Source organism: Aplidium turbinatum, chromosome 18 (genome assembly GCF_918807975.1).
Source record: "Aplidium turbinatum chromosome 18, kaAplTurb1.1, whole genome shotgun sequence".
Classification (NCBI taxonomy): Eukaryota; Metazoa; Chordata; class Ascidiacea; order Aplousobranchia; family Polyclinidae; genus Aplidium; species Aplidium turbinatum.
The window spans coordinates 222528-245361 of record NC_137489.1 but is presented as its reverse complement, the minus strand read 5'-3'; the positions used below and the strand labels follow the sequence as shown (position 1 = coordinate 245361).

Sequence of the window (22834 nt, the reverse complement as noted above, 5' to 3'; positions counted from 1 at the left end):
TATTAAAAGGTGTTTTCAAACTAGAACTGAAAAGATTATTGCGATGAGTTTTGCTGGCAGTTCATGCTTTGTCTTGGTTTAAGTTTTTGAAGTTTTAGCTTGGTATGAATCACTTAGTGAACAAGAACATAGGCCACGCCTCCGCCACTCCCCTGTCTTGATTGAACTTAACGCTGAGCGAGGTTCGGCTGGCGCGGTACTGTCAACCACAAAGTGAAAGCTTACTGACCATTTCTTTTAGCTTCCCTGGTTTTTCATCGCATTCATTCTGGTTCGACCCAGAGAAGACTTCGCCGCTGGTTCCTACGTCACGGACGTTACGTTGACGACTGAAGCGGCGAGACTTCCTGATGAATGGAAAGCGATGAGAATAGGATCAAACAAGCAATTGATGAATTGTGGCCTCATAAATGACCTTATATCATGCCTCACACACGGGCTTGTATCATGGCCTGAAACACGGCCTGTATTATGGCCTCACACACGGCTTGTATCAGTGTATCACGGCTTCACACACGGCTTGTATCACGGCCTCACACACGGCTTGTATCACGGCCTCACACACGGCTTGTATCACGGCCTCACACACGACTTGTATCACGGCCTCACACACGGTTTGTATCTCGGCCTCACACACGGCTTGTATCACGGCCTCACACACGACTTGTATCACGGCCTCACACACGGCTTGTATCACGGCCTCACACACGACTTGTATCACGGCCTCACACATGGCTTGTATCACGGCCTCACACACGGCTTGTATCATGGCCTCACACACGGCTTGTATCATGGCCTCACACACGGCTTGTATCACGGCATAACACATGGCTTGTATCACGACCTCACACACGGCTTGTATCACGGCCTCACACACGGCTTGTATCACGGCCTCACACACGGCTTGTATTACGGCCTCACACACGACTTGTATCACGGCCTCACACACGGCTTGTATCACGACCTCACACACGGCTTGTATCACGACCTCACACACGGCTTGTATTACGACCTCACACACGGCTTGTATCACGGCCTGAAACACGGTTTGTATCACGGCCTCACACACGGCTTGTATCACGGCCTGAAACACGGCTTGTATTACGGCCTGAAATACGGTTTGTATCACGGAATGAAACACGGTTTGTATCATGCCTCACACACGGCTTGTATTACGGCCTCACCTCACACGGTTTGTATCACGACCTCACACATGGCTTGTATCATGGCCTCACACACGGCTTATATTACGGCCTCACACATGGCTTGTATCACGGCCTCACACACGGCTTGTATCACGGAATCACACACGGCTTGTATCACGTCCTCACAGTCACACACGGCTTGTATCACGGCCTCATACAGGGGGTCTGCTACTATTCGGCGAGTCCGATTCGGCGAGTCCGATTCGACTAGTCCGATTCGGCGAGTTCCCTATTCGGCGAGAGCCTTTTTCGGCGAGTGCCCTATTCGGCGAGTTTTTGAAATTTTTGAAAGGAAATTATCGGGTACCGTAGCCTAATTATAATTGCCGTTTTTACATAGTTTTAACGTCGCTAAACGTTGAAATTGTGCAGAAAGGAATAAAAATAAAATGTTTGAACTATTAAATTAAAATTCGTCATGTCAGTTCAGTTGTTTTTATTTCTGACCATCATATGAAAAACAATACACGTCAACATAGCAAAGGTGTAAAAATGGTAGAAGCGACAAAACGCGAACGTTAAAACGTGCTTGTGACCGAAGTAAGTTATTGAGTTGAAAGAAACATACGCGCCGACTTCAGGGGGGGCCGGTGCCCCCCGTAAATTTATGGTTGAGGGGCAACAAAAATGGTGATGACAAGTGGTGTTTCAAATATAAAACACTTCGCGAAGGAGATTTAGATAATTTAAACGGACTTAAAGAATGACTAAAGCAAGAAAAGCCTACGTTGCTCTTGCCCGCAAAACAGCAGCTGATCGCATGGCTATCTCATACGGTATGGAAATTTCAAAGTAGATGGTAGAGTACTGCTGGAATAGTCACGTAACTATTCACTGCAATATTAAGTAAACCAGCTAAATTAGACGCGCTATTTTCAACGAGGTCTTCCCGCTGTGAGATCAATTGTGATTCAACAGAAAGCATTGTTTTTGCAATGTGTGAGAATTAAATTGAAAACCGAAAAAAGAAAAGGTGTTTAATGGTCTTGGTCGCAGATATTGCCTGCATTAACGACGTCTCTCACCGCTATTATCACCTAGCTAACCTGACATCAGGCCCGCAACCAGGGGGGAGCATTGGGGGCATTTGCCCCCCCCGAAATTTTTTGAAAAAATTTTAAGCGTTCTATGCAGTATGAAATGTACTATGAATAGTACGTCGTACACGTAAAGCCATACTATCGAAACCGAAAGTAGGCTACGCTGGTTGGAAGCCATGCTAACGATTTTGTTCGATAAACTAGGCTGGCATCCTCATTATCTGTTACTCAAATTCCAAGCGCGGAATTGGTGTTAAACAAAATTGCCAAATCAAGTAGAAAGTTAGACATTATGCTCTAAATTAAAATGTCATTTTGCATTTGCAAAGTCAACTTCTTTGGGCCTACAAACATAAAAGCTTGTTGAGCCAACAAAATGTTTCAGGATTGTAATTTGTAATTACCGTGTTGAGTTTATTCATATGTATCTGTTTGTTTATGTTGATGTAAATATATGTTATTGATTAATTTATGACTCCAGTCGTGCCAATGCAGTTCGTAGCCTACAAATGTTGTATTTTATTTGTAATCGACTGAGTCGATTACAAATTCGACTGAACACATTACTGTATTATCGTAATTTTCTTCCTCGGGTAGTCATAGCTAAATGAGAAAAGGTTACAAAGGCTAGTTTCCTTTAATGCTGTACTAAACAAAAACGTGATTGACATAAGTTATGACCATTGAACCGTAACATGGTAGTGTCACACATAGGCGTAGCCGGGGGGGGGGGCGAAAGGGGCCATGGCCCCCCCAAATTTTCAAAGTTTGAGTTCCGAAGTTGAACCCTTTTTTGAAATATATAATATAATTTGTAGAAATTTATATCGTTTTTCAAGACATCTGGCTATTAACACCCCCAGAACTTGTTTTAGGCACACAGAAAGACACTAATAAATTTTGTAAATCGTAAATCACGCAAAATTTACGCGATTTACGCTTCTTTTAACTAATCTGTTGAAGCAATTTCAGAATCGCTTAGGCTACTCTGTTGGGTTTTTGTGTAGCTGAGTTTTTTGTGTTCTCTAATTTTAGCCGCAGTTTTTGCCCGTTCGTGTGTAACAGCTACCTTTAATAAATTAATAGCTGTTTATCTGCTAATAAATTTGATACAAATATTACCCTGAAAGTGTTTCCAGAAAGCGCTATAATCCATTATTTGAGTGTAATTTTGCAAAAATTTTCCGGGGGAGCATGCCCCCGGACCCCCATAGAATACGCATGCCTTCGGCACGCTCTAACCCCTCACCAGCTTTATTGCTTCCCTTGCCCCACCAGGATACGTCACTGCACATCAGGTGGCAATGTTTTAAATCAAACACTTTGTTGTTCTCTTCAATTCATCAAATATTTGGCCCCCCCAAATTTTTTTTCTGGCTATGCCACTGGTGTCACACACTCTTGTCCCTTATCAATGGGCGTGGACATTAACATAAAAATGTTACAATGCATCATTTTAATGTTTGTTCTTTGATAAAAATTAAATGCCCCCCCCCGAAAATATTTGCTGGTTGCGGGCCTGCCTGACATCATTGTTTTATGCGACCGCTAAGGTTTGACATCGACTTTAACGATCATGGAATGTTACGTAATAATAAGAACGATTATATCCTACACGCAAAAATAAAAAAATGATCTCCTCTTTCTGTTTTGTCTCGAGAGCTTTGCATATTGCTCAACAAGTGCATAAAGTTTAGAATTGACAAGAAATCATTGAATTTGAAAATTAAGTTTGAATCACTGCAAATAAACGTATTCAAAACTTTCACTTAAGCCGACGCGATTTCACAATCCGTAATCTACGTCGACAATGATTTTTAGTGCGTTCATTTTGAAAATTGCTGAGCTGGAGACAACAGCTTGTCCCGTGTTAGTTGAACTTGTCTTTTTGAGGTGAAAATCACTTGCGAACATCTCGACCTTTACTCGAGTATAGCCTACTGTATTCAATAAAAGACTATAAAGACTTTCGATAAAAAACAGAAGAGAAAACACTTCGCCGTTGTCAACGCTTTGAAAGTAAGTAATTAGCGAAACGAGGTTAATAAAACTGATACCGGGTTTTCACTCTGCTTGAGATCATGATTTTTTGCGTTTTATTTCGATAACTTCACTGTCTTGATCGTTGTTGTTCACTCGCACGAAAAGGAAATGAATCGGCTTGTTTTCCAACAGTTCCAATTATGAGCTAACAATATCAAAATTTTTACGACTAGGCGTACTGCATGCGTAAAACTAATCCTTTCAAGCAGCGCTTCTAATAAATTCGGTTTGCGACCTATTTGTCAATATAATCAAGACACTAAGCTTAATCAAAGACTATTTTAATTGAGTAAATAGCGCTATGGTTATGACGTTATCACCTTTCTCGCCCCCCAAGGTTTTTTGAAAAGTCGGCGCCTATGGAAAGAAATTTGGCACGGTCGCAACACCTTCAGAAAAATTTAAGATATGAAGGGAAAATAAAACAAAGAAAATGTTACAAAAAAAATAAATAAATCATGTTTATGTCTGTAAGTTAGCACTTTTGAATAGTTAAAATGATTAGTTTGGATCAACAAATGTGTGGCCTACAGCTTGGATTTAAAAGAAATTATCGGGTACCGTAGCCCAGTTATCCCAACCAGCAAAAATTTCCGTTTTTACATCGTTTTAACGTCGCTAAATGTTGAAATCGTGTAGAAAAGAGAACTTTGCTGACTAGGATACGTTGAAGCTGAGAAACATTCACAGAAGCCCTTCGAATTGTTCCAAGAACCCATTTAGCATAACATTTCATTTGTACATTGATTCAACGTCTGAATACATTATCTTAAAAATGCAACGTATCGTAGGGCTTCTGTGAATGTTTTTCAGTTTCAACGTATCCTAGTCAGCAAAGTTCTCTTTTCTACAGGATTTCAACGTTTACCGACGTTAAAACGATAGGCCACACATTTGGTTAGCCTTTTCATTCTGTTACTACAATGGGTTCTCATTTGTTGATCCAAACTAATCATTTTAACTATTCAAAAGTACTAACTTATACACATAAGCATGATTTTTTTTGTAACATTTTCTTTGTTTTATTTTCCCTTCATATCTTAAATTTTTCAGAAGGTGTTGCGACCGTGCCAAATTTCTTTCAACTCAATAACTTACTTCGGTCACAAGCACGTTTTAACGTTCGCGTTTTGTCGCTTCTACCTTTTTCTACACCTTTGCTATGTCGACGTGTATTGTTTTTGATATGATGGTCAAAAATAAAAACAACTGAACTGACATGACGAATTTTAATTTAATAGTTCAAACATTTTATTTTTATTCCTTTCTGCACGATTTCAACGTTTAGCGATGTTAAAACTATGTAAAAACGGCAATTGTAATTAGGCTACGGTACCCGATAATTTCCTTTTAAAAATTTCAAAAACTCGCCGAATAGGGCACTCGCCGAAAAAGGCTCTCGCCGAATAGGGAACTCGCCGAATCGGACTAGTCGAATCGGACTCGTCGAATCGGACTCGCCGAAACGGGCCATTCCGTCATACAGGGGCTTGTATCACGGTCTCACACATGGCTTGTATCACGGTCTCACACACGGGCTTGTATCACGGCCTCACACACGGCTTGTATCACGGCCTGAAACACGGCTTGTATCACGGTCTCACACATGGCTTGTATCACGGTCTCACACACGGGCTTGTATCACGGTCTCACACATGGCTTGTATCACAGTCTCACACACGGCTTGTATCACGGCCTCACACATGGCTTGTATCATGGCCTCACACACGACTTGTATCACGGTCTCATACAGGGGCTAAGGGGCTTGTATCACGATCTCACACATGGCTTCTTGTATCACGGTATCACACATGGCTTGTATCACGGCCTCACACACGGGCTTGTATCACGGTCTCACACATGGCTTGTATCACGGTCTCACACACGGCTTGTATCACGGCCTCACACATGGCTTGTATCACGGCTTCACACATGGCTTGTATCACGGCCTCACACACGACTTGTATCACGGCCTCACACACGACTTGTATCACGGCCTCACACACGACTTGTATCACGGTCTCACACATGCTCCAACTCATCCTCCCACAATATTTGCAAAAACTACATTATTATATATACAGCAAATGTCTATCATTTTGTAACGCGCATACGTTATTACGTTAGGTATTGCATATCGGTGCATGTGTCGATACATCTACAGCATGTTACCCTCCACTGTCGGTAGTTCTTGGCTCGTTGTCACGACTGCATTGCGGCGGGTTGACAGATGTGATGTCACTAGAGTGGGGAATTGGGTTTTCGGGCAACGGTTGCTGCAGTGGGCCTGTTGAACAAATACCTAGAATGAAAGCAACTACTAAGCTGTATCCTTCAGTATTTTATCTTAATTTTGAAAGAATAAAATCCAAAAATGCTGATGCTTCTACACAAAAGCAGATTCGCAACTACTCACAATCACCTGAATTGCATACAACGTTGGCAGGATTATTCTGAGGGGGGCTGAGGTAGAACGGGACATGAGGGGAATGATACAAAGTTGGGGAAATCATTTGGGATCCATTATAAGCAACTTGGTCAGGAGCAACTGGAAGAAAACCTGAAATTGTCATAAGAAAAGTGAACTTCCAACAGTTGCTGACACAGCAACCGTGAAATTGGCTGCAGCAGGATAAAAGATGCCAACGCCTTCATTTGAGCATTTCGGGCCAAGGGTAGGCCTTTACAACTCATAATGGCCACAGTAAGAAAAACTGTGTAATTGATTGAGTTTCGTTTTTAGCAGCATGATTGTTGCTTACTTCATAATGTACCTAACGACCTGCTTTAGACTGATGCTGCGAGTTTGCTGTGGTAATAGCGGATTGCAATCCTTCCTTTTTGTCACCATTCACGCAAATGACTAGCATTATTTTACTGGTTCCAAACCTTTTTCTCCTCTCCACTTCATTTAATATGATTTCTTGCAGTACACAAAGTAGTTCACAACTCTGTACATATTTTTGGTCAGGTTTTAAGAACACTAATCCGAAGCATTTTTCTGGTAAATAAATTTAAACCAATCAAAGAGAGATACGGCACCTCTCTCCTCTCTTCAACTATCAGGGAAGCTTGCATCAGTTGCATCTCTATTGTATGTAACAATCTTTGAAGAATTACATCATAGAATAACAAGTCTTTGACTGCTTCTATATTCCGACTTAATACTTGGGAATTAGATGATCCGTTGAACAAACTATCGACTTGACCTCTTCCATCATGCCGCCGCTCATTATGTGCAAAGACTTGTTCACAGTCACAACAATTGGATGAAATTGTAAGCATCAAGTGTAAGCTGAATGCATTAAGTAAAGTTTCTATAATAGACAAATGTGTGGAACTTCTAGTTTGAAAGTGGGAAAGCACCACAATAGAACTAGCAGCACAATCCAAGCCAGCCAAATCAAAACATCATCTTTCTCTGAGCAACAGACGCTTACCTGCATTAGGGGGGTTACTGTAGTAGGTCACATCTTGCCTCACGAAGGCTTGCGGTGGGTGGTATGTTCTGTTAAATTCCTGGTTTCTCTGCAAACCCAAACATGATTAAGTTAACATTTTAAACTGAATTATGCAATATGCATTGCATAGTCGAAAACATTTGCTTTGTTTCATTTCTGTTTGCTGTGATGTTATATGTTGCAGTATTGCTCAACTACGTCTGCTCATAATATAAATGTCAACAAACTGCTCATGCAGGGAATTCCAGATTGCATAGCGCTGAAACCTGCCAAATACTTGCATGCCACGAATGGTTATTTTTGCAAGTCTTGAACAAGATTGTTGCAATTGTGCGATAGAACTCTTAAACAAAACTGGCAACTGTGATGTCAATCAGTGTATTTGCACTCCCACAGCACTTCGTTGTGCTGCTTCCAGTGATCACTAACATAAATGTGATGCAAAAACATTAGGGTAGGCTAGCAACCGAATTAACTAAGATTCGAATTATTTGAATTGATTTGGTATTCTAAATTGCCACTCCTGAGGCTACCGGAGTACCAGTATATCCCAGGTAACAATTTCCGTATCTTTTCAGGACTGAGCTGCATTTATAACTGCATAATTTTTAAGCTATTTTCTTGTGATGCCTACCTTAATTTCATCACTTCAAAAAAGAGGAAACTAAAATGCAACTAAATTTTTAAGTTTGATCAGTTACCACATCTTCTTTAATAATAATTATAGGCCTGTACAGTAGGGTGCCACAGGCGCCCCTCAAAAATTAAAATTGCGTCCGATACACCTGAACTTTTTTTTATATGTGACACTTAGTAAAAAAAGCATATGTGAGAAATTTCAATAAGTTTTGATAAAATTTGGACGTGCAGATTAAGTTTAAAGTTGTTAAAGGTAAATTTTTACAATTTCAATAGTAAAACCCTCTCTAGATCATCAAAACTCAGACTTTTCTTCTCAGTTACGGAGTATTTGAACTTCGAACACTTTCTGGTGAACTTACTTACTAATTTACAATCGTACAGACCATGTGTCAATTGTATATGTTCAACAATTTATGAAAAATGCCTAAAAATATGAGGTTTCATGCATTATAAAAAAGGATCCATGTAAAGAAAATGCCTATTGAGATGAAATTACTACAGCATTTGAAGAATCAAAAGTACATTCATTAACTAATCGTTTTTGTTTATTGAAAACTTTTTGGTCTTTGAAGATCAAAATCTCAGCTATGTTTGTACGGAACTTGGACTCAAAAACAAAAATTTGGATCTTTACACACTAAACATAGTCAGTAAAAACGTAACACAGAAAGATAAACACAAAGCACAATGCTTAGAGTCCAGACATCCACTACTTAACAACAAAATCACAATAGCGTAAAATCTATGGAGGCCTACATTTATTTTAACGCTTGCAATTATAGTGAAATGGTAAGGTAAAATGGCAATTAATAACACACAACTATCTAGTATCTAATTACAAAGTAAAATGCAGCATAATAGGCTACTGGTAGCCTATGCTATGATAGGCTGCAAATAATGCTGATTGCAACGTTGTGTAAGCTGACAACACTTTATGGAGTTATACAGTCAGTACTTTGACAATTACATGGTTAAAAACCATGTGCTCTCAGACTGTAGTTGTCGAGTACGTTGATTAGGTAATACCTTCCTCGCATTTTCGACTACTTGGAGAATGCTTTGGTAGCGTTCTTCAAGGTTTGAAGTTGACAAGAAGTCATGGGCCAACTTGACACCTCGCTCAGCGGCATCATTAACGACTCTGAAAGCATCAACTTTCTTTTTCGCCTCAACATATGTAAACCACCATGATACATAGAAATAAGCTGTAAATTGTAGAAACCTCTTTAACTTTTCGAGTTGAGATGCTTTCATGATGGCATTTTTTTGGGGAAATTTATGAATTTCGTCTTGTAAGAGCACAATTTTCAGTGAATATATAAGTTTGCTCATACACCTGGCTCTGTGTAATGCACCAGGTCTTTGGAGAGACATATCCTTACTGGTAGATGGCTCAATGTTCAAGTACAATTGATACAAATTCAAAAGTTCTAATTAGTCGCTTCTTAAAAATTTGGATGATTCTGGATGGAGCTTCATCTGATTTATCAGCTCAGACAATTCTTCCCGCTTGCTGGCAAGCAGATCAATTTCCTCGTGCGATTTTGATGTATGAAAACAACCTGATGCGCTATCAGAAAGAGTTTGAAAATTGCTTTTAAAGCGTTGAAATATGGAAATGTTGGGTCCACTGCTGCTTTCTATTTTGATTTCTTCCCAAACATGCGTCAGTATTATCTCCCCAATATGGGTCTGCTACTATTCGGCGAGTCCGATTCGGCGAGTCCGATTCGACTAGTCCGATTCGGCGAGTTCCCTATTCGGCGAGAGCCCTTTTCGGCGAGTGCCCTATTCGGCGAGTTTTTGAAATTTTTGAAAAGGAAATTATCGGGTACCGTAGCCTAATTATAATTGCCGTTTTTACATCGTTTTAACGTCGCTAAACGTTGAAATCGTGCAGAAAGGAATAAAAATAAAATGTTTGAACTATTAAATTAAAATTCGTCATGTCAGTTCAGTTGTTTTTATTTCTAACCATCATATGAAAAACAATACACGTCAACATAGCAAAGGTAGAAGCGACAAAACGCGAACGTTAAAACGTGCTTGGATGTTTCTCAGTTTCAACGTATCCTAGTCAGCAAAAGCACCCTTTTCTACACGATTTCAACGTTTAGCGACGTTAAAACGATAGGCCACACACTTGGTTAGCCTTTTCATTCTGTTACTACAATGTAAAAATGAACTGTTAGGCTACTAACTGGGTTCTTGGAACAAATTTTTGCTGGTCGGGATAACTAGGCTACGGTAGCCTACCCGATAATTTCCTTTCAATCTAAGCTGTAGGAGTGTAGGTCACACATTTGTTGATCCAAACTAATCATTTTAACCATAGGCGCCTAAGCCGTGGGGACCAGGCTCCCACGCATATTTCCGCGTGGGAGCAACTTTTTATGCGGCATTGATACATAAAACAATAGATGAACTAGCGATCGGCAGCAGGAAAACATTTTTAAATGCAAACCGCAACAGCTTTGCAGTAAATAATCACTAGAACGAGTAGCGATGCTACAATCCCACCCCAGACAAAAAAAATCTGTCATATTTACGTTGATTTAACGTCTGCAGACGCTTGCAAACAGTCTCGCTGTCGCTTTCGAAAGTCGAAACCTCTGCAGAGAATTGTTGCGGCAGTGAATCGGTTGCTGTGAAAATGAACTTGAAGTCTCGGCCCGAGGTTACCACTAACCAACGTAACAAGGGCTGGTACAAACCGCATTGCGCACAGTCGCACAAGCGGCATAATCAACACAACAACGGACTCGCGCAAACTGCATGGCGCACACACGTCCGTTGCCATAGAAACCCGATCAAAGGCGGGGAATATGCGCAACTTTTGTTTCATCTGCAACACGAAAACGGGCGTATTACAGCGAATTGAAACTTGAAAGCTGGTCAGCCATAAGTTGCGATATTGTAGTGAAAAGCGAGCAATAACTTACTTCGGTCACAAGCACGTTTTAACGTTCGCGTTTTGTCGCTTCTACCTTTTTCTACACCTTTGCTATGTTGACGTGAATTGTTTTTGATATCATGATCAGAAATAAAAACAACTGAACTGACATGACGAATTCAAGCACGTTTTAACGTTCGCGTTTTGTCGCTTCTACCTCTGCTATGTTGACGGGTATTGTTTTTGATATGATGGTCAAAAATAAAAATAACTGAACTGACATGACGAATTCAAGCACGTTTTAACGTTCGCGTTTTGTCGCTTCTACCTTTGCTATGTTGACGTGTATTGTTTTTGATATGATGGTCAAAAATAAAAATAACTGAGCTGACATGACGAATTTTAATTTAATAGTTCAAACATTTTATTTTTATTCCTTTCTGCACGATTTCAACGTTTAGCGACGTTAAAACGATGTGAAAACGGCAATTGTAATTAGGCTACGGTACCCGATAATTTCCTTTTCAAAATTTCAAAAACTCGCCGAATAGGGCACTCGCCGAAAAAGGCTCTCGCCGAATAGGGAACTCGCCGAATCGGACTAGTCGAATCGGACTAGTCGAATCGGACTCGCCGAAACGGGCCATTCCGCCCCAATATGATGCCTGCATGCTGCCCAAAGTAGGCCTTTTCCAAGATGATCTTGTATTTGGATACAGGCATTGCTGTATTTGAGGGTATACGCAGTATACTCTCTGTTTTTTCGAGCAATTATGGTATACCCTCTGGTTTTCCAAAGAGAGTGCTTATGCTATCCTTACTGATTCTTGACAACTACTAACTAACTACTTAACCATTTGAGGACCAATGGTACCTGGGTGTACCATGAACTTAATTCCGTACTCGTATAATTTTGATGTTGATAATTCATGTTATGGTAGAATAAAGACTATTTTGTAAGTTGTGTATTATTTATCATTTTGGAAAATCTGACAGTATACCCTGTGCTTTTTTTACAAATACAGCACTGGATACAGGCCGCAGTTTTGTGGCCCGTATTGCTACTTGTGGTGTCAAACACCATTGCAGCAAGACATGCAGTACAGTTCCAATTGTTTAACAATTCTATGCTTGCATTGGCTATTGCTTTTCGTTTGGATCGGATGTTTGTGAAGGCAAATAAGGAACACCAAGCAGTTTTGAGCCTCCAATACCTGATAGTAATATCGGAAGCCTTTATTCCAAGACCCTGGGTGAGGTCAAGCCAGCTATTTTGATTCAATGTTGCAAGATGGTGAATCAATGTAACAGGCGCGGAGCTGTCATGCTTGACCTCAATTGAGATCTTGACATACTGGCACTGGTCTCCTAACCTAATTCTTGAATTTACCTTGTTTCAATGTGGAGAAAAAGATGAGAAATAGCAAAAAAACTGATGTTCAAACTAGGGAAATCCCCTAATTTTACTGTATTTCAGTTTAGACTTTCATTTTCAACCTGCACATCCAATTTTTGTCCAATCTCAATCAAACTTTGCAAAGTGCCTTAATATGTGAAATGTCACACCAGAAAAAAAGTTCAGGTGATTTCGGCCACATGAGGGCACCTGTGGCACCCTACTGTACAGCAAAAGTGGCAACTCAAAAATTTGTCAGATTCAGTCGATGAACATTTTGCTGTTTCTTTAACTCTTTTCCATAAGAAATGATCAGCCACAAAGAGATCATAAAATTGCTTACACGAAATATGATCGAAATTGTACACTAGGGTGGCTCTTATTTGGCAAAAAATGAAAAAAATTTGAATTTTGTGTGGGACACCCTTTTAAAAGGTGAGGTTGTCAGAAAAAATAACTCCTGCAAAAAATTTTTGAATTTGAAATTGATTTAGAGGTGGCCCTCCCCCCCTAAAGTTTTGCTCCCTCCTCCAAAATACCAAATCTGCATATCTCAAAAACTGCTTGAGCTAGAGATACGGTTTTTGTGTCAAAAGATGCAGAAAGCATGATTTCCTATATGCTTTGTGAACAGTGATTGCGTCTATCTTGAGTAGAAAAGCAGTTATTTAGAAAAAACCTGTTTTCGGTATTCTAGCACAAAACAGTGCTAAACAAGTATTGTGGCCCAAGCTACTCAATAAACAAAGTTCATAAACTAACCGGTAAAACTGGTAAAGCAATAAACGAAATAAGTATTCCTAAACTTTTATGCATTCATGCATAGCTAAAATGCCCGTTTTGTATCATATTCCTTGGAGAAACTCCTGAGCGTGGAATCCGCTTTCAAGCTTCAGGTGCTATGCATCGCACTTGTTGGATGGCAAAGGCGATTTATGCAAAAAGCTTGGTGTGCATTTATGGTATCTGTCCGAAGAAATGGTTGGACTAGCCTTGTTTGACTCTCGATTGTCTGTGGAAAGTAAAAAGCTAATGGTGGCAACCATGTTAGATGAAACAGGAGAACTTCCACCAAGGAGACCAAGCATCAAAGTAGATGCGTTTCTTAGCAATAAGGGTCTAGAACAGTATTGCACCTCTAATTCAAAATGGCTTCTTCAGCTGTTGGGTGAAGATGAAGCAATAATTATACTTTCAAAGGATCCTGCTCATTGGACTGAAGATGGTGCATTTATTCAAGCTTTACACATGGCAAAGGGACTTTCAGTAGTCAATGACAGAGCAGAGAGAGGAGTTGCTCTAAGTCTAATCCAGGATTTTAACAAAATCTTAACTGAAGATGAGTACCAACTTCAGTTTCTTTTGCAAGTTGTTACTGAACACAGAAAACTGTTTCCAAATTCCAACAAGAACAATATTGTCTATTCTTCTTCGTTTAAACCAGGGATTCCCAACCTTTTTACGATCTCGTACCACTTGGACGCTCTGTACTGCCAAACGTACCACTTCTTGCAGAACAACTAATTTGATCGAATCATATTTTATTCAAAACAATAATATTGGCCTAGAATAATACTAAAATAACACTAAAGCACCACAACTAAATTTAATGAGATTTTTGTTTACTATCCACCAATTGGTCGATCCGCGGTGTAAATTTGCCAACAGCGCATCGAAAGTCATTTCTGGGCGCACCTATAAGTCGGTTTCGATTTTTTGACTTGATGTTCATCATGACCAAAAATCCCTGCTCGCATTCTCACGAGGAAGGGAAAATCAGTAGGCCTACCTGTGGAACAACATGGAAGCTAGCGTTGAATATGAACAGGCCATACTGAGCCAGAAGTTTATTGGAGAACATTCCGTGTAACCGTTATTAAACATTTTATTCCGATCTATTTTTAGCTTACAACTAGCATTATTCAACGCTATTTGTAGCCTAAGCTATAAAACAGTAGATGATAGGCTATCTATGAAGAGCAATTATTTGACATATCTAACGCCCACTGTCCCGCAGCGTTGTACGGCTTTTCAAAGCAACTGTGCTCTTTGTTGACAAATGACATGATCTGCATTTTGAAGATCGTAATGATGCGAAACAACAGGAATAGTTACGAAACAACAAGAATAATTACGTAACAATACGAATAGGCTTCGGGAAAAATTTTTTGTAAATAAAACCATATAAACAAAATATAAAGTTGTGAAAAAAACGGAAGTTACCCGCGTACCACCTGAAAAACCTTCGCGTACCACTAGTGGTACGCGTACCACAGGTTGGGAACCCCTGGTTTAAACCTTCTTTGTTACTCCAGGGGTCAAGGGCTCTGTCTTTTACCACTCTTGGGCAGTGGCGATGCGGTTTAGATGCTTGAGCAGGTGTCGAGCAGCAATCCTTTGATTCGTCCATTGATTCGTCATCCAGTTCAAGCAGACCACGCACACCATTTGGCGCAGTTACAGATGGTGTGGTCTGTGGTTTGTTCCTCTTTGCCACACTCACAGATTGCGGATGGAGCCATCCCCAATTTGTGCATGTTGGTGCAAAATAGTCTGACTCCAGTAGGCTAGCCCAGTACGCAGGCGGTTGAGCCGCACCCAGGCCTTCCTTGGCAAATTATGCATTCCGGTTGGATGGGGGCTGGTGTCGGAGATACAACTTTAGAGTCTTGAGGAGTTCTTCTTCCACTCTGAGCTCCATTTGTTGTTCTCCCAGGTAGCCGCGCTGATGGATTGGTCTTCAGCGGTTTTCATCAGAAGTTGTGCGTCACATACAAATGGGTGTCTCGATTTCAGTTGCCGAGGATGCTCGATTGCTCGCTCACAGACTCGTAGAGATTTGAGTGGAGCAAGTGGTTGGGGTTCGTAGTGCGGCGAGAAAGAGACAGGATGGCTTCTTTGCGACGAAACTCAGCTGGTTGGTTGCCTGCAAGGACAGGGAAATTGTCCAATGGTGTAGGTCGCAGACATCCTGTCACGATGCGCAAGGCAATATGTGAAATATTGTCGATAATATCGCTTCTTCCAGTATGATACTGACCAGAATTACATTTTGATATGAATATCGTTACCAGTGTTCCCTCTAAGGTGCAAAAATTAAGACAAAAAAACGAAATTTTGTAGACGGTTTCGTGGTCACAAAAAAGGTTGTAAAATCAAGATTTGGTCAAAGGCGTTTTTTCTAAATAACTGCTTTTCTACTCAAGATAGATGCATTCAATGTTCAGAAAGCAGATAGAAAACCATGTTTTCTGCATCTTTTAACACAAAAACTGTATCTCTAGCTCAATTGGTTTTCGAGATACGCAGATTTGGTATTTCGAGGGAGGGCACAGAACTTTAGGGGGGGAGGGCCACCTCTAAATCAACTTCAAATTAAAAAAAAATTTGCAAGAGTTATTTTTTCTGACAACCTCACCATTTGAAAGGGTGTCCCAAGCAAAATTCAAAAACTCAATTTTAAGAGCCACCCTATTGTACAGTACACTATTGTAAAATTGTAAAAATTTCACTTCACTGTAATAAAATTAGATTGAATTTTTTTAAATCGGTTTATTAAAGTGGACCTGAAATGAAAAATTAAAATTTTTTTGGTGATTCTTCAGTGTTTGAGTATTATATTTTTCGAAAAAAATTTTTGATATGCCTTTTTGTTTGGGAGATATAACCAAATGAAAATCGGCCACCTGATGGCGTTATGTGTCTTGTGACGTCATCGGCGGGCAGCCAAGTAAACAGCTTCATGCATTTGCCTTAGAAACGTCGCATAGGTCATTGTATATTGAGTAATAGAAGATCAGCACAAACAAGCTGTCTGAAACAAGACAAGGATTTCTCTTTGAACCAAAAAGACGGCGACTTGACAGCGAAGAACATCATTCTGATTCGTGCTCTGACAACACCAGTTCGGATAGCAGTCGGATGGAAAATTTGCATTGAAAAAAATGCAGGAAAATAATTTGCTTGAATCAAGTGGTTTATATCATCTAAAAGTAGCCTATGTATTCAGAGTTGTAGGGTTGATCGGTTTAAACCGGGGCGATTTAAACCGCCCGGTTAAAACCTGGTTTAAACCGGGCAGTTTTGACCACCTATTACTGGTCAAAACCCCTTTAGTGTATGAATCAAGTTGCTTTTCAATTGAATTAAAAATATTACCCTCCATGTTTAACAATGATATTCTACTATATTTTGTTTTGATCAACAATAACCTAAATGCTGGATTAGGAACAAAAAATATTCAATTTCTCTTATTTATTTTTGATATTTCAATCAGTTGGTTACCGTATTATATAGACCATAAAGCGCATCCGATTATAAGGTGCACTGTCAATAAATTGCTTTGATTAGTTTTTTGTTCAGACATAAGGCGCACCAGACTATAGAACGCAACGTATTTTAAGGAGTATGGGTTACCGTCTAAAGCTCATTAAACAAAAATGCGTAATAAATGTAAGCAAGTCACAATAGTAGTACAATGAGCAAAAGAAAAAATGGGCCTAGTGAATATCACAGTTGCTAGTTGCTTTTACCGTAGTTTATTGTGTAAGACGGTGGTTTATTTATATAATAATAGTATCGGTACTGGTTTGAGTGTAGGCAATAAATTACACTGGTCAACAAAAAATTTGTTGCATTTTCAAATTCACTTGATTTTGGGTAATTTTGGGGTGCTGAATCCGAATATGACGTTGTTTTTGGTCTAGAAGCTCTAGATTTTTTGCAAATTTTGATTTTTTTTCCTTTTTTTGAGTAAAAACTGAATATTTTTCAAAACAATTATGTTTTGAGGAATAGGAAAAAAAACATCTTTTACGACTGAAATAACTGCTTAACTGTTTTGTCTATAGCTTAGATCTATACTTACTGATGGAAATGCACCAAAATATTGGAAAAAACATTACAAAATCATTCGAAAAGCGTCGTGAACAAAATTTCAAAAACTATATAGGCTATATACATAACAATTAAACGAATCATTTTCACAACTACAGTAGTAACCATAGCACTGCCTGCAGACCTATTGCAATTACAAGCATAAATAAGCTCCTTTAAAAGTTTGATGTTGTGAGATAAGTTTACTGGCTGAAAATAGAAAGCGAAATCCACACTACATGCTGGGCAAAAATTGGCGTTTGAGGCTCTTGTGTCAGGAATATCTAGAGAAGGGGATATGAAGGCTCGCAGCGATTGCCTTATTCTCATGACACTACCAGGGCGGTAGTTTGTAGTGCTTTAAACATGTGGTTCTTTTAAAAATCGTAGAAAGTTTTGTAGTGCAGCTGGTACAATGAGCTACAGAAGACAGTTAGCAAATGTTACGTAGAGCATATTTAAAGAATACTTGTTTACAAACACAGCTGAAAAGTTACCAGTAAGCTGTTTTTTTAAACAAAGCCTTTGCAGCAGGCTGGATGTAACGCAAGTATATGGGTAGTTGAATTAACAAGCAACCATGAGCATGCTGTGAATATCCAGGCCTAATAGCGCAATGCAAGTTATCATAACAAGATTTATTAAACTACTATCGGTGCCACTGCCAATTGTCATTTTACTATAAACACAGATTATTTACGATAAACAAAAGCCCTTCTATGGTCAGGCGTAATAAAAGCCTTCGTATCCCCTTCTTTAGACATCCCTGTCTTGCGTTTGTAAGCTTTTTGGGGGCAGTCTCGTTTAATGCTCCAGCAGTAAACCCAGCTCTGCCATCATGTGTCGATTCCATCGGCCTTGGTAACGTTCTTCTACTTTCATAAGATCCTGGTGGAACCGCTCTCCTTGTTAGTCACTGACAGCTCCAAGGTTTTCTCCAGATGACTGAATAAGAAATGAACTTTAATGCTCATTCTGCATCTTAAGTCGCGAAAAGCAAAGAGCATTTCGCTCACAAGAACCTCGTAATTGTGAGCCTTTTTGTTTCCAAGAAAGTTTTTAGTGACATCCACAAAGGACAACCATGCTGCTCTCTGGTTTTTGTCTTATCGGTGAACTGTTGGTTTCGCACAAGGCTTCGAATTTGTGGTCCATTGAAGACACCAGCTTTAATCTTTTTGTATGAAATAGAGGGATATGTATGAACAATATATTGGAAGCAGTCACTAGCAAGGATTAAAGCTTTCACAAACTGTTTCATCAACCCTAACTTGATGTGAAGAGGTAGGGGAAACAATTTTGTCTCTACTTACAATCGGATCGTTTAACATGTTTGGCATGCCGGCTTCAAGTGTTTCACGTATGGGCCAATCCTTTTGGGTCCAATGCTTGATTGTCATCAGCTCTGCTGTCCCACATGCAAAGATAACATGGAAACTTTGTGTATCCTTTTTGCTAACCAAGTAAGAAACCAACCATTTTCAGGTCAACACATAATATCCAATTGTGCTGATGATATTTCAGCAATTCAATAACTAGCTTAATATCATCATATGATTCTTTTAAGACAGTTGAATGACCAACTGGAACTCGTCCATATGCATTACCATTGCGCAAAAGAGCACACTTCAGGCTTCGCCTGGAACTGTCTAGTGTCTATAAATAAGCGCCATTCACTTGAATCATACGAAGAAACTCCTAGTTGGACCAGAAGGCCGCCTGGAATATCATTGCAGTAAATTAACTGCTTTTCCTCTGAAAAAAAAAAGACATAAACATTTCATCTCGTTTCCTGAAAAACGAAACCTTTGTGGAACGGTCCAATAGGCCTACGTGTTTTTCACTAAGCCTTGATGCTAAAAGCTCAGCAGCTTGCTTGGATAAGTCCAAGTCTCGTACCAAGTCATTTAGTTCTGACTGGTTAAATTTCTGAATGGTTTCAGAACTAGAGCCTTCTGAGTCTGCACCTGCTTCCTTAGTATACTCGCATTCCATACTACCTTGGTAAATCTCAAGAGTCTGTTTCTTCATCATCGGAGGATGCAAAACCATTAAATACTGGAGGTGGAAACGTTTCAGAGTGAAGGACAGGTTGAATAGCGGAAGGAATATTTGGATAAGAAATGTTTTGTCTGTTTTTTCTGCCAATGCCCTTGGTGCTAATCAAACAAAAATAACAATCAGTGCAGTGGTCCTTCGGTTCACGCCACATCATAGGGACACCAAAAGGAAGTCCGTTACGTGTTTTCTTTGTCCAGTCTCTAAGCATTTCTTCGCAATTATGGCAGACAATATGTGGAGCCCATTTCATCTCTTGATCTCCCAGAGGAACTTGAAAATAAGCTTTGTAGGCCTGCTTCACGAATAAATCGTAGGTTAACTGCAAATTGACTGTAAATGGAGTTTAACGGCCGTGGTAACTAGAACTAAATAGTTGGAATTTTGTTTTAAATTTCAGACCAAATGCTGCAAGCCTCAAAATATCCACTGGTGTATTGCATAAAAACTAGAGCTTGGAGAAAAAATCTGGTTGCAGATTTGGAATCAGTGGCTAAAACTCATTCAGAATCGATCAAAAAATCTCTTGCAACAAGGAATTTTTTTTTTGTTGACCAGTGTTATATATAAAGCACTACTTGATCCATACATTAGGCGCACCGGCATATAAGGCGCATGATCAATTTATGAGGGAAAAAAGGATTTAAATTGCGCCTTATGGTCCGTAAAATACGGGTATTTTAATTATTGAGAAAATTCAAATTCTAAAAATAAGTTTCTGATGAACCAAAAAATGCTTGGTAGAACGATGAACAATTTGCACAGCCAACTGAAGTACTAGAATTTATTCCAACAAATTTTTTTATGAAAAACATTTGCCATCAAATTTTGCCTGACAGGTTGGTATTGGCGGCCATTAATGAAAGTTCAGGCGGCCATGGCCGCCAGCTATTTCGAGGCCTGCATACCGTATTTACTTGATTGTAAGCCACGCTTGATTGTAAGCCGCCCTTGATTGTAAGCCGCCCTTGATTGTAAGCCGCATGTGATAGTGTTAAAAATTTAATGTAAGCCGCCCTTGAATGTAAGCCGCAAATACTGTTTACACGCAAAGCTGAAACTGCAGTACTCTCCAAATTTACCGGTATGTTCATTAAGTACCATAAATAAAACTGACAACTCCTTTTTTTCTTTCGAATGCACGTCATAAATGCATGTGACAATTTAAAATGCACGTCACAACTTCACAATTGTCGGCATCACACAACGCAGTACGGCAAAACATCCATGGCAAAATCGACAAGGAAAAAGGCAAAAAGAGAAAATGCAAGCCGCCCTTGAATTTAAGCCGCAAACATGATGAAAAAACACTTTATAAGCCGCGGCTTACAATCAAGTAAATACGGTATCAAAATGGTCACAACTGCTTTTATATTTCCTACATAGCCCAGGTAGCCCACCATTCACTACTGGTACATAAAAATATTTTTCTGGGTTTTGACCAGTTTAAACCTGGTTTTGACTGGTTAAAACCAGGTTTAAACCGCTTAGTGGTCAAAACCAGTTTTAACCACTTAGAGATCAACCTTGCAGAGTTGCCTACCCTGCCAATGTTTTACTGTCCTACTGACCTGTTTCAAAGTCTTGTTGTTTTTTTGCTTTGCTAATGTATTGTAGGCTATTGTTTTATCTAATGTATTGTATTGTTTTACCAGCACTAAGTTGGCAATGTTTTTCTGATGATACCAATACTAAAAGACCATTAGAAAGATGGGATGAAGAGCATTGAACATGCGATCTCTCCTGTGAGTAGCTGAGTTTGATTACAATTGAAAAGACGAAACAAAGGTCACCAACAAGTTAGAGAAAGACTATGTTCTTGACCTTTTACAGCAAACTAGAAAGTATTCACTTTTCTGTCATCATCCAAAACAATCAGTCAAAGTAAATGCCTTAGTTTGCAGAATAGCATTGAACTTTATCGTACAGCAGTAAAATTTTAGCAATTTCATAATTTTAGAGAAGCTTACCGTTTGATTAAAGTGCTGATTTTCTGGTGGCCCAGGAAATCCTCCATAATAGGAAGGGCGATAACTCATCACATAAACACAAACTCAAAAAATATCGGCATCAAAAAGATTAAGCCTACAAACCAAACTGGTTACGGTACATGAGATTTCGCAAAAATTGTGCAATTGGTGGACTGGTGGTTCTGTATGGATGGCAACTGAAAAGGCGGAAAAGGATCAGAGACAAGATTGCCAGATTTAAAAAAAAATCTTTTTTGTGCTATTTGCTCTCAGCTTAATTGAAGATACGATCTAGTTGCTAGCTGATCGAATCGATTTTTAGCTGATTATGATTGAACTGACTCGTGTGAAAATCATTTCGTTTGTACTTCTTCACCTAGAGGTCTTTTGTTATTGATCTCTATTGATTATCCTAGTCTTATCAGTGTTAACTTCCATTCCAAAATGCACATAACAGTTGTAAGAGGTGGCTATCGTTTGGAGATCATCAGAAGTCCGAGCAGATGTGGCATTGTTATTAGAAAACTGTAACTCATAAACTGTATGATCAAAAGTTTTTTACTTTGTTACGTGCCCGGCTCAAGATCACGCAGCGCTGGTTCGACTCTCGGGGTGTGCGCTTGAGCAACGCATTCAGGACTGCTCTCTATTCAGCGGCAGCTAAGGAATGGAATAATTCTCCGGCAACAACACTTCAACAATCTGAAACTTAACTCTGCCAATCTCGGTAACCGGCCCTGAATCAATAGTCTCTACAAGTATGCGAAATTACCAGGAATAACCTATCAAGACTTTGTCAGTCCGAGGATAAAGATTCAAAAACCAACCAACATGCGACAGCGCATGTTCAGTGATGGGCATTATCGGCGATAATTTACCGGCGATAATTACCGGCGATTAATTTTTATCGCTTATCGTTATCGCTCAATTATTTTTTCAGTTATCGTTTATCGTTATCGCCAAAGGCAATATTTGATTATCGCCGATAATAGCCGATAAATTTTATTTCGGATCAACACACGAGTGGAAGGACCATGAAAAGTAACATTTTTACTATAGCCACCTAGTTAATGAAACTAAAATTGAAACGAGTTCTTCTTCAGTGCCTGAAGTGTGTGTGCACAGGTCGTTGTCAGGGAAGGGGGCACGCCCTCCCTGCAGCGACGGCCCTGACAACACAATAATTTTTAGAGGTGCAAATTGCAATGCAATGTCGTCTTGTTTTGTTGATGAAATGAAAACAGTTCGTTT

General features: G+C 39.6%; 1 protein-coding gene across 1 annotated transcript in view; it reads right to left on the bottom strand.

Annotated features, from left to right (window-relative positions):
* Nucleotides 1-21761, bottom strand: part of LOC145787424 (transcriptional repressor NF-X1-like) — a 42061-nt gene extending 20300 nt beyond the window's left edge. The window contains exons 1-5 of the mRNA XM_082599166.1: nucleotides 21584-21761; nucleotides 7729-7816; nucleotides 6711-6848; nucleotides 6461-6575; nucleotides 230-347 (exon numbers count right to left, since the gene is read on the bottom strand). Of these exons, the coding sequence (XP_082455292.1) occupies nucleotides 230-347; nucleotides 6461-6575; nucleotides 6711-6848; nucleotides 7729-7816; nucleotides 21584-21652 (528 nt within the window). The 5' untranslated portion in view covers nucleotides 21653-21761. The remainder of the gene's footprint in view (nucleotides 1-229; nucleotides 348-6460; nucleotides 6576-6710; nucleotides 6849-7728; nucleotides 7817-21583) is intronic.
* Between the last annotated feature and the right edge of the window lie 1073 nt (nucleotides 21762-22834).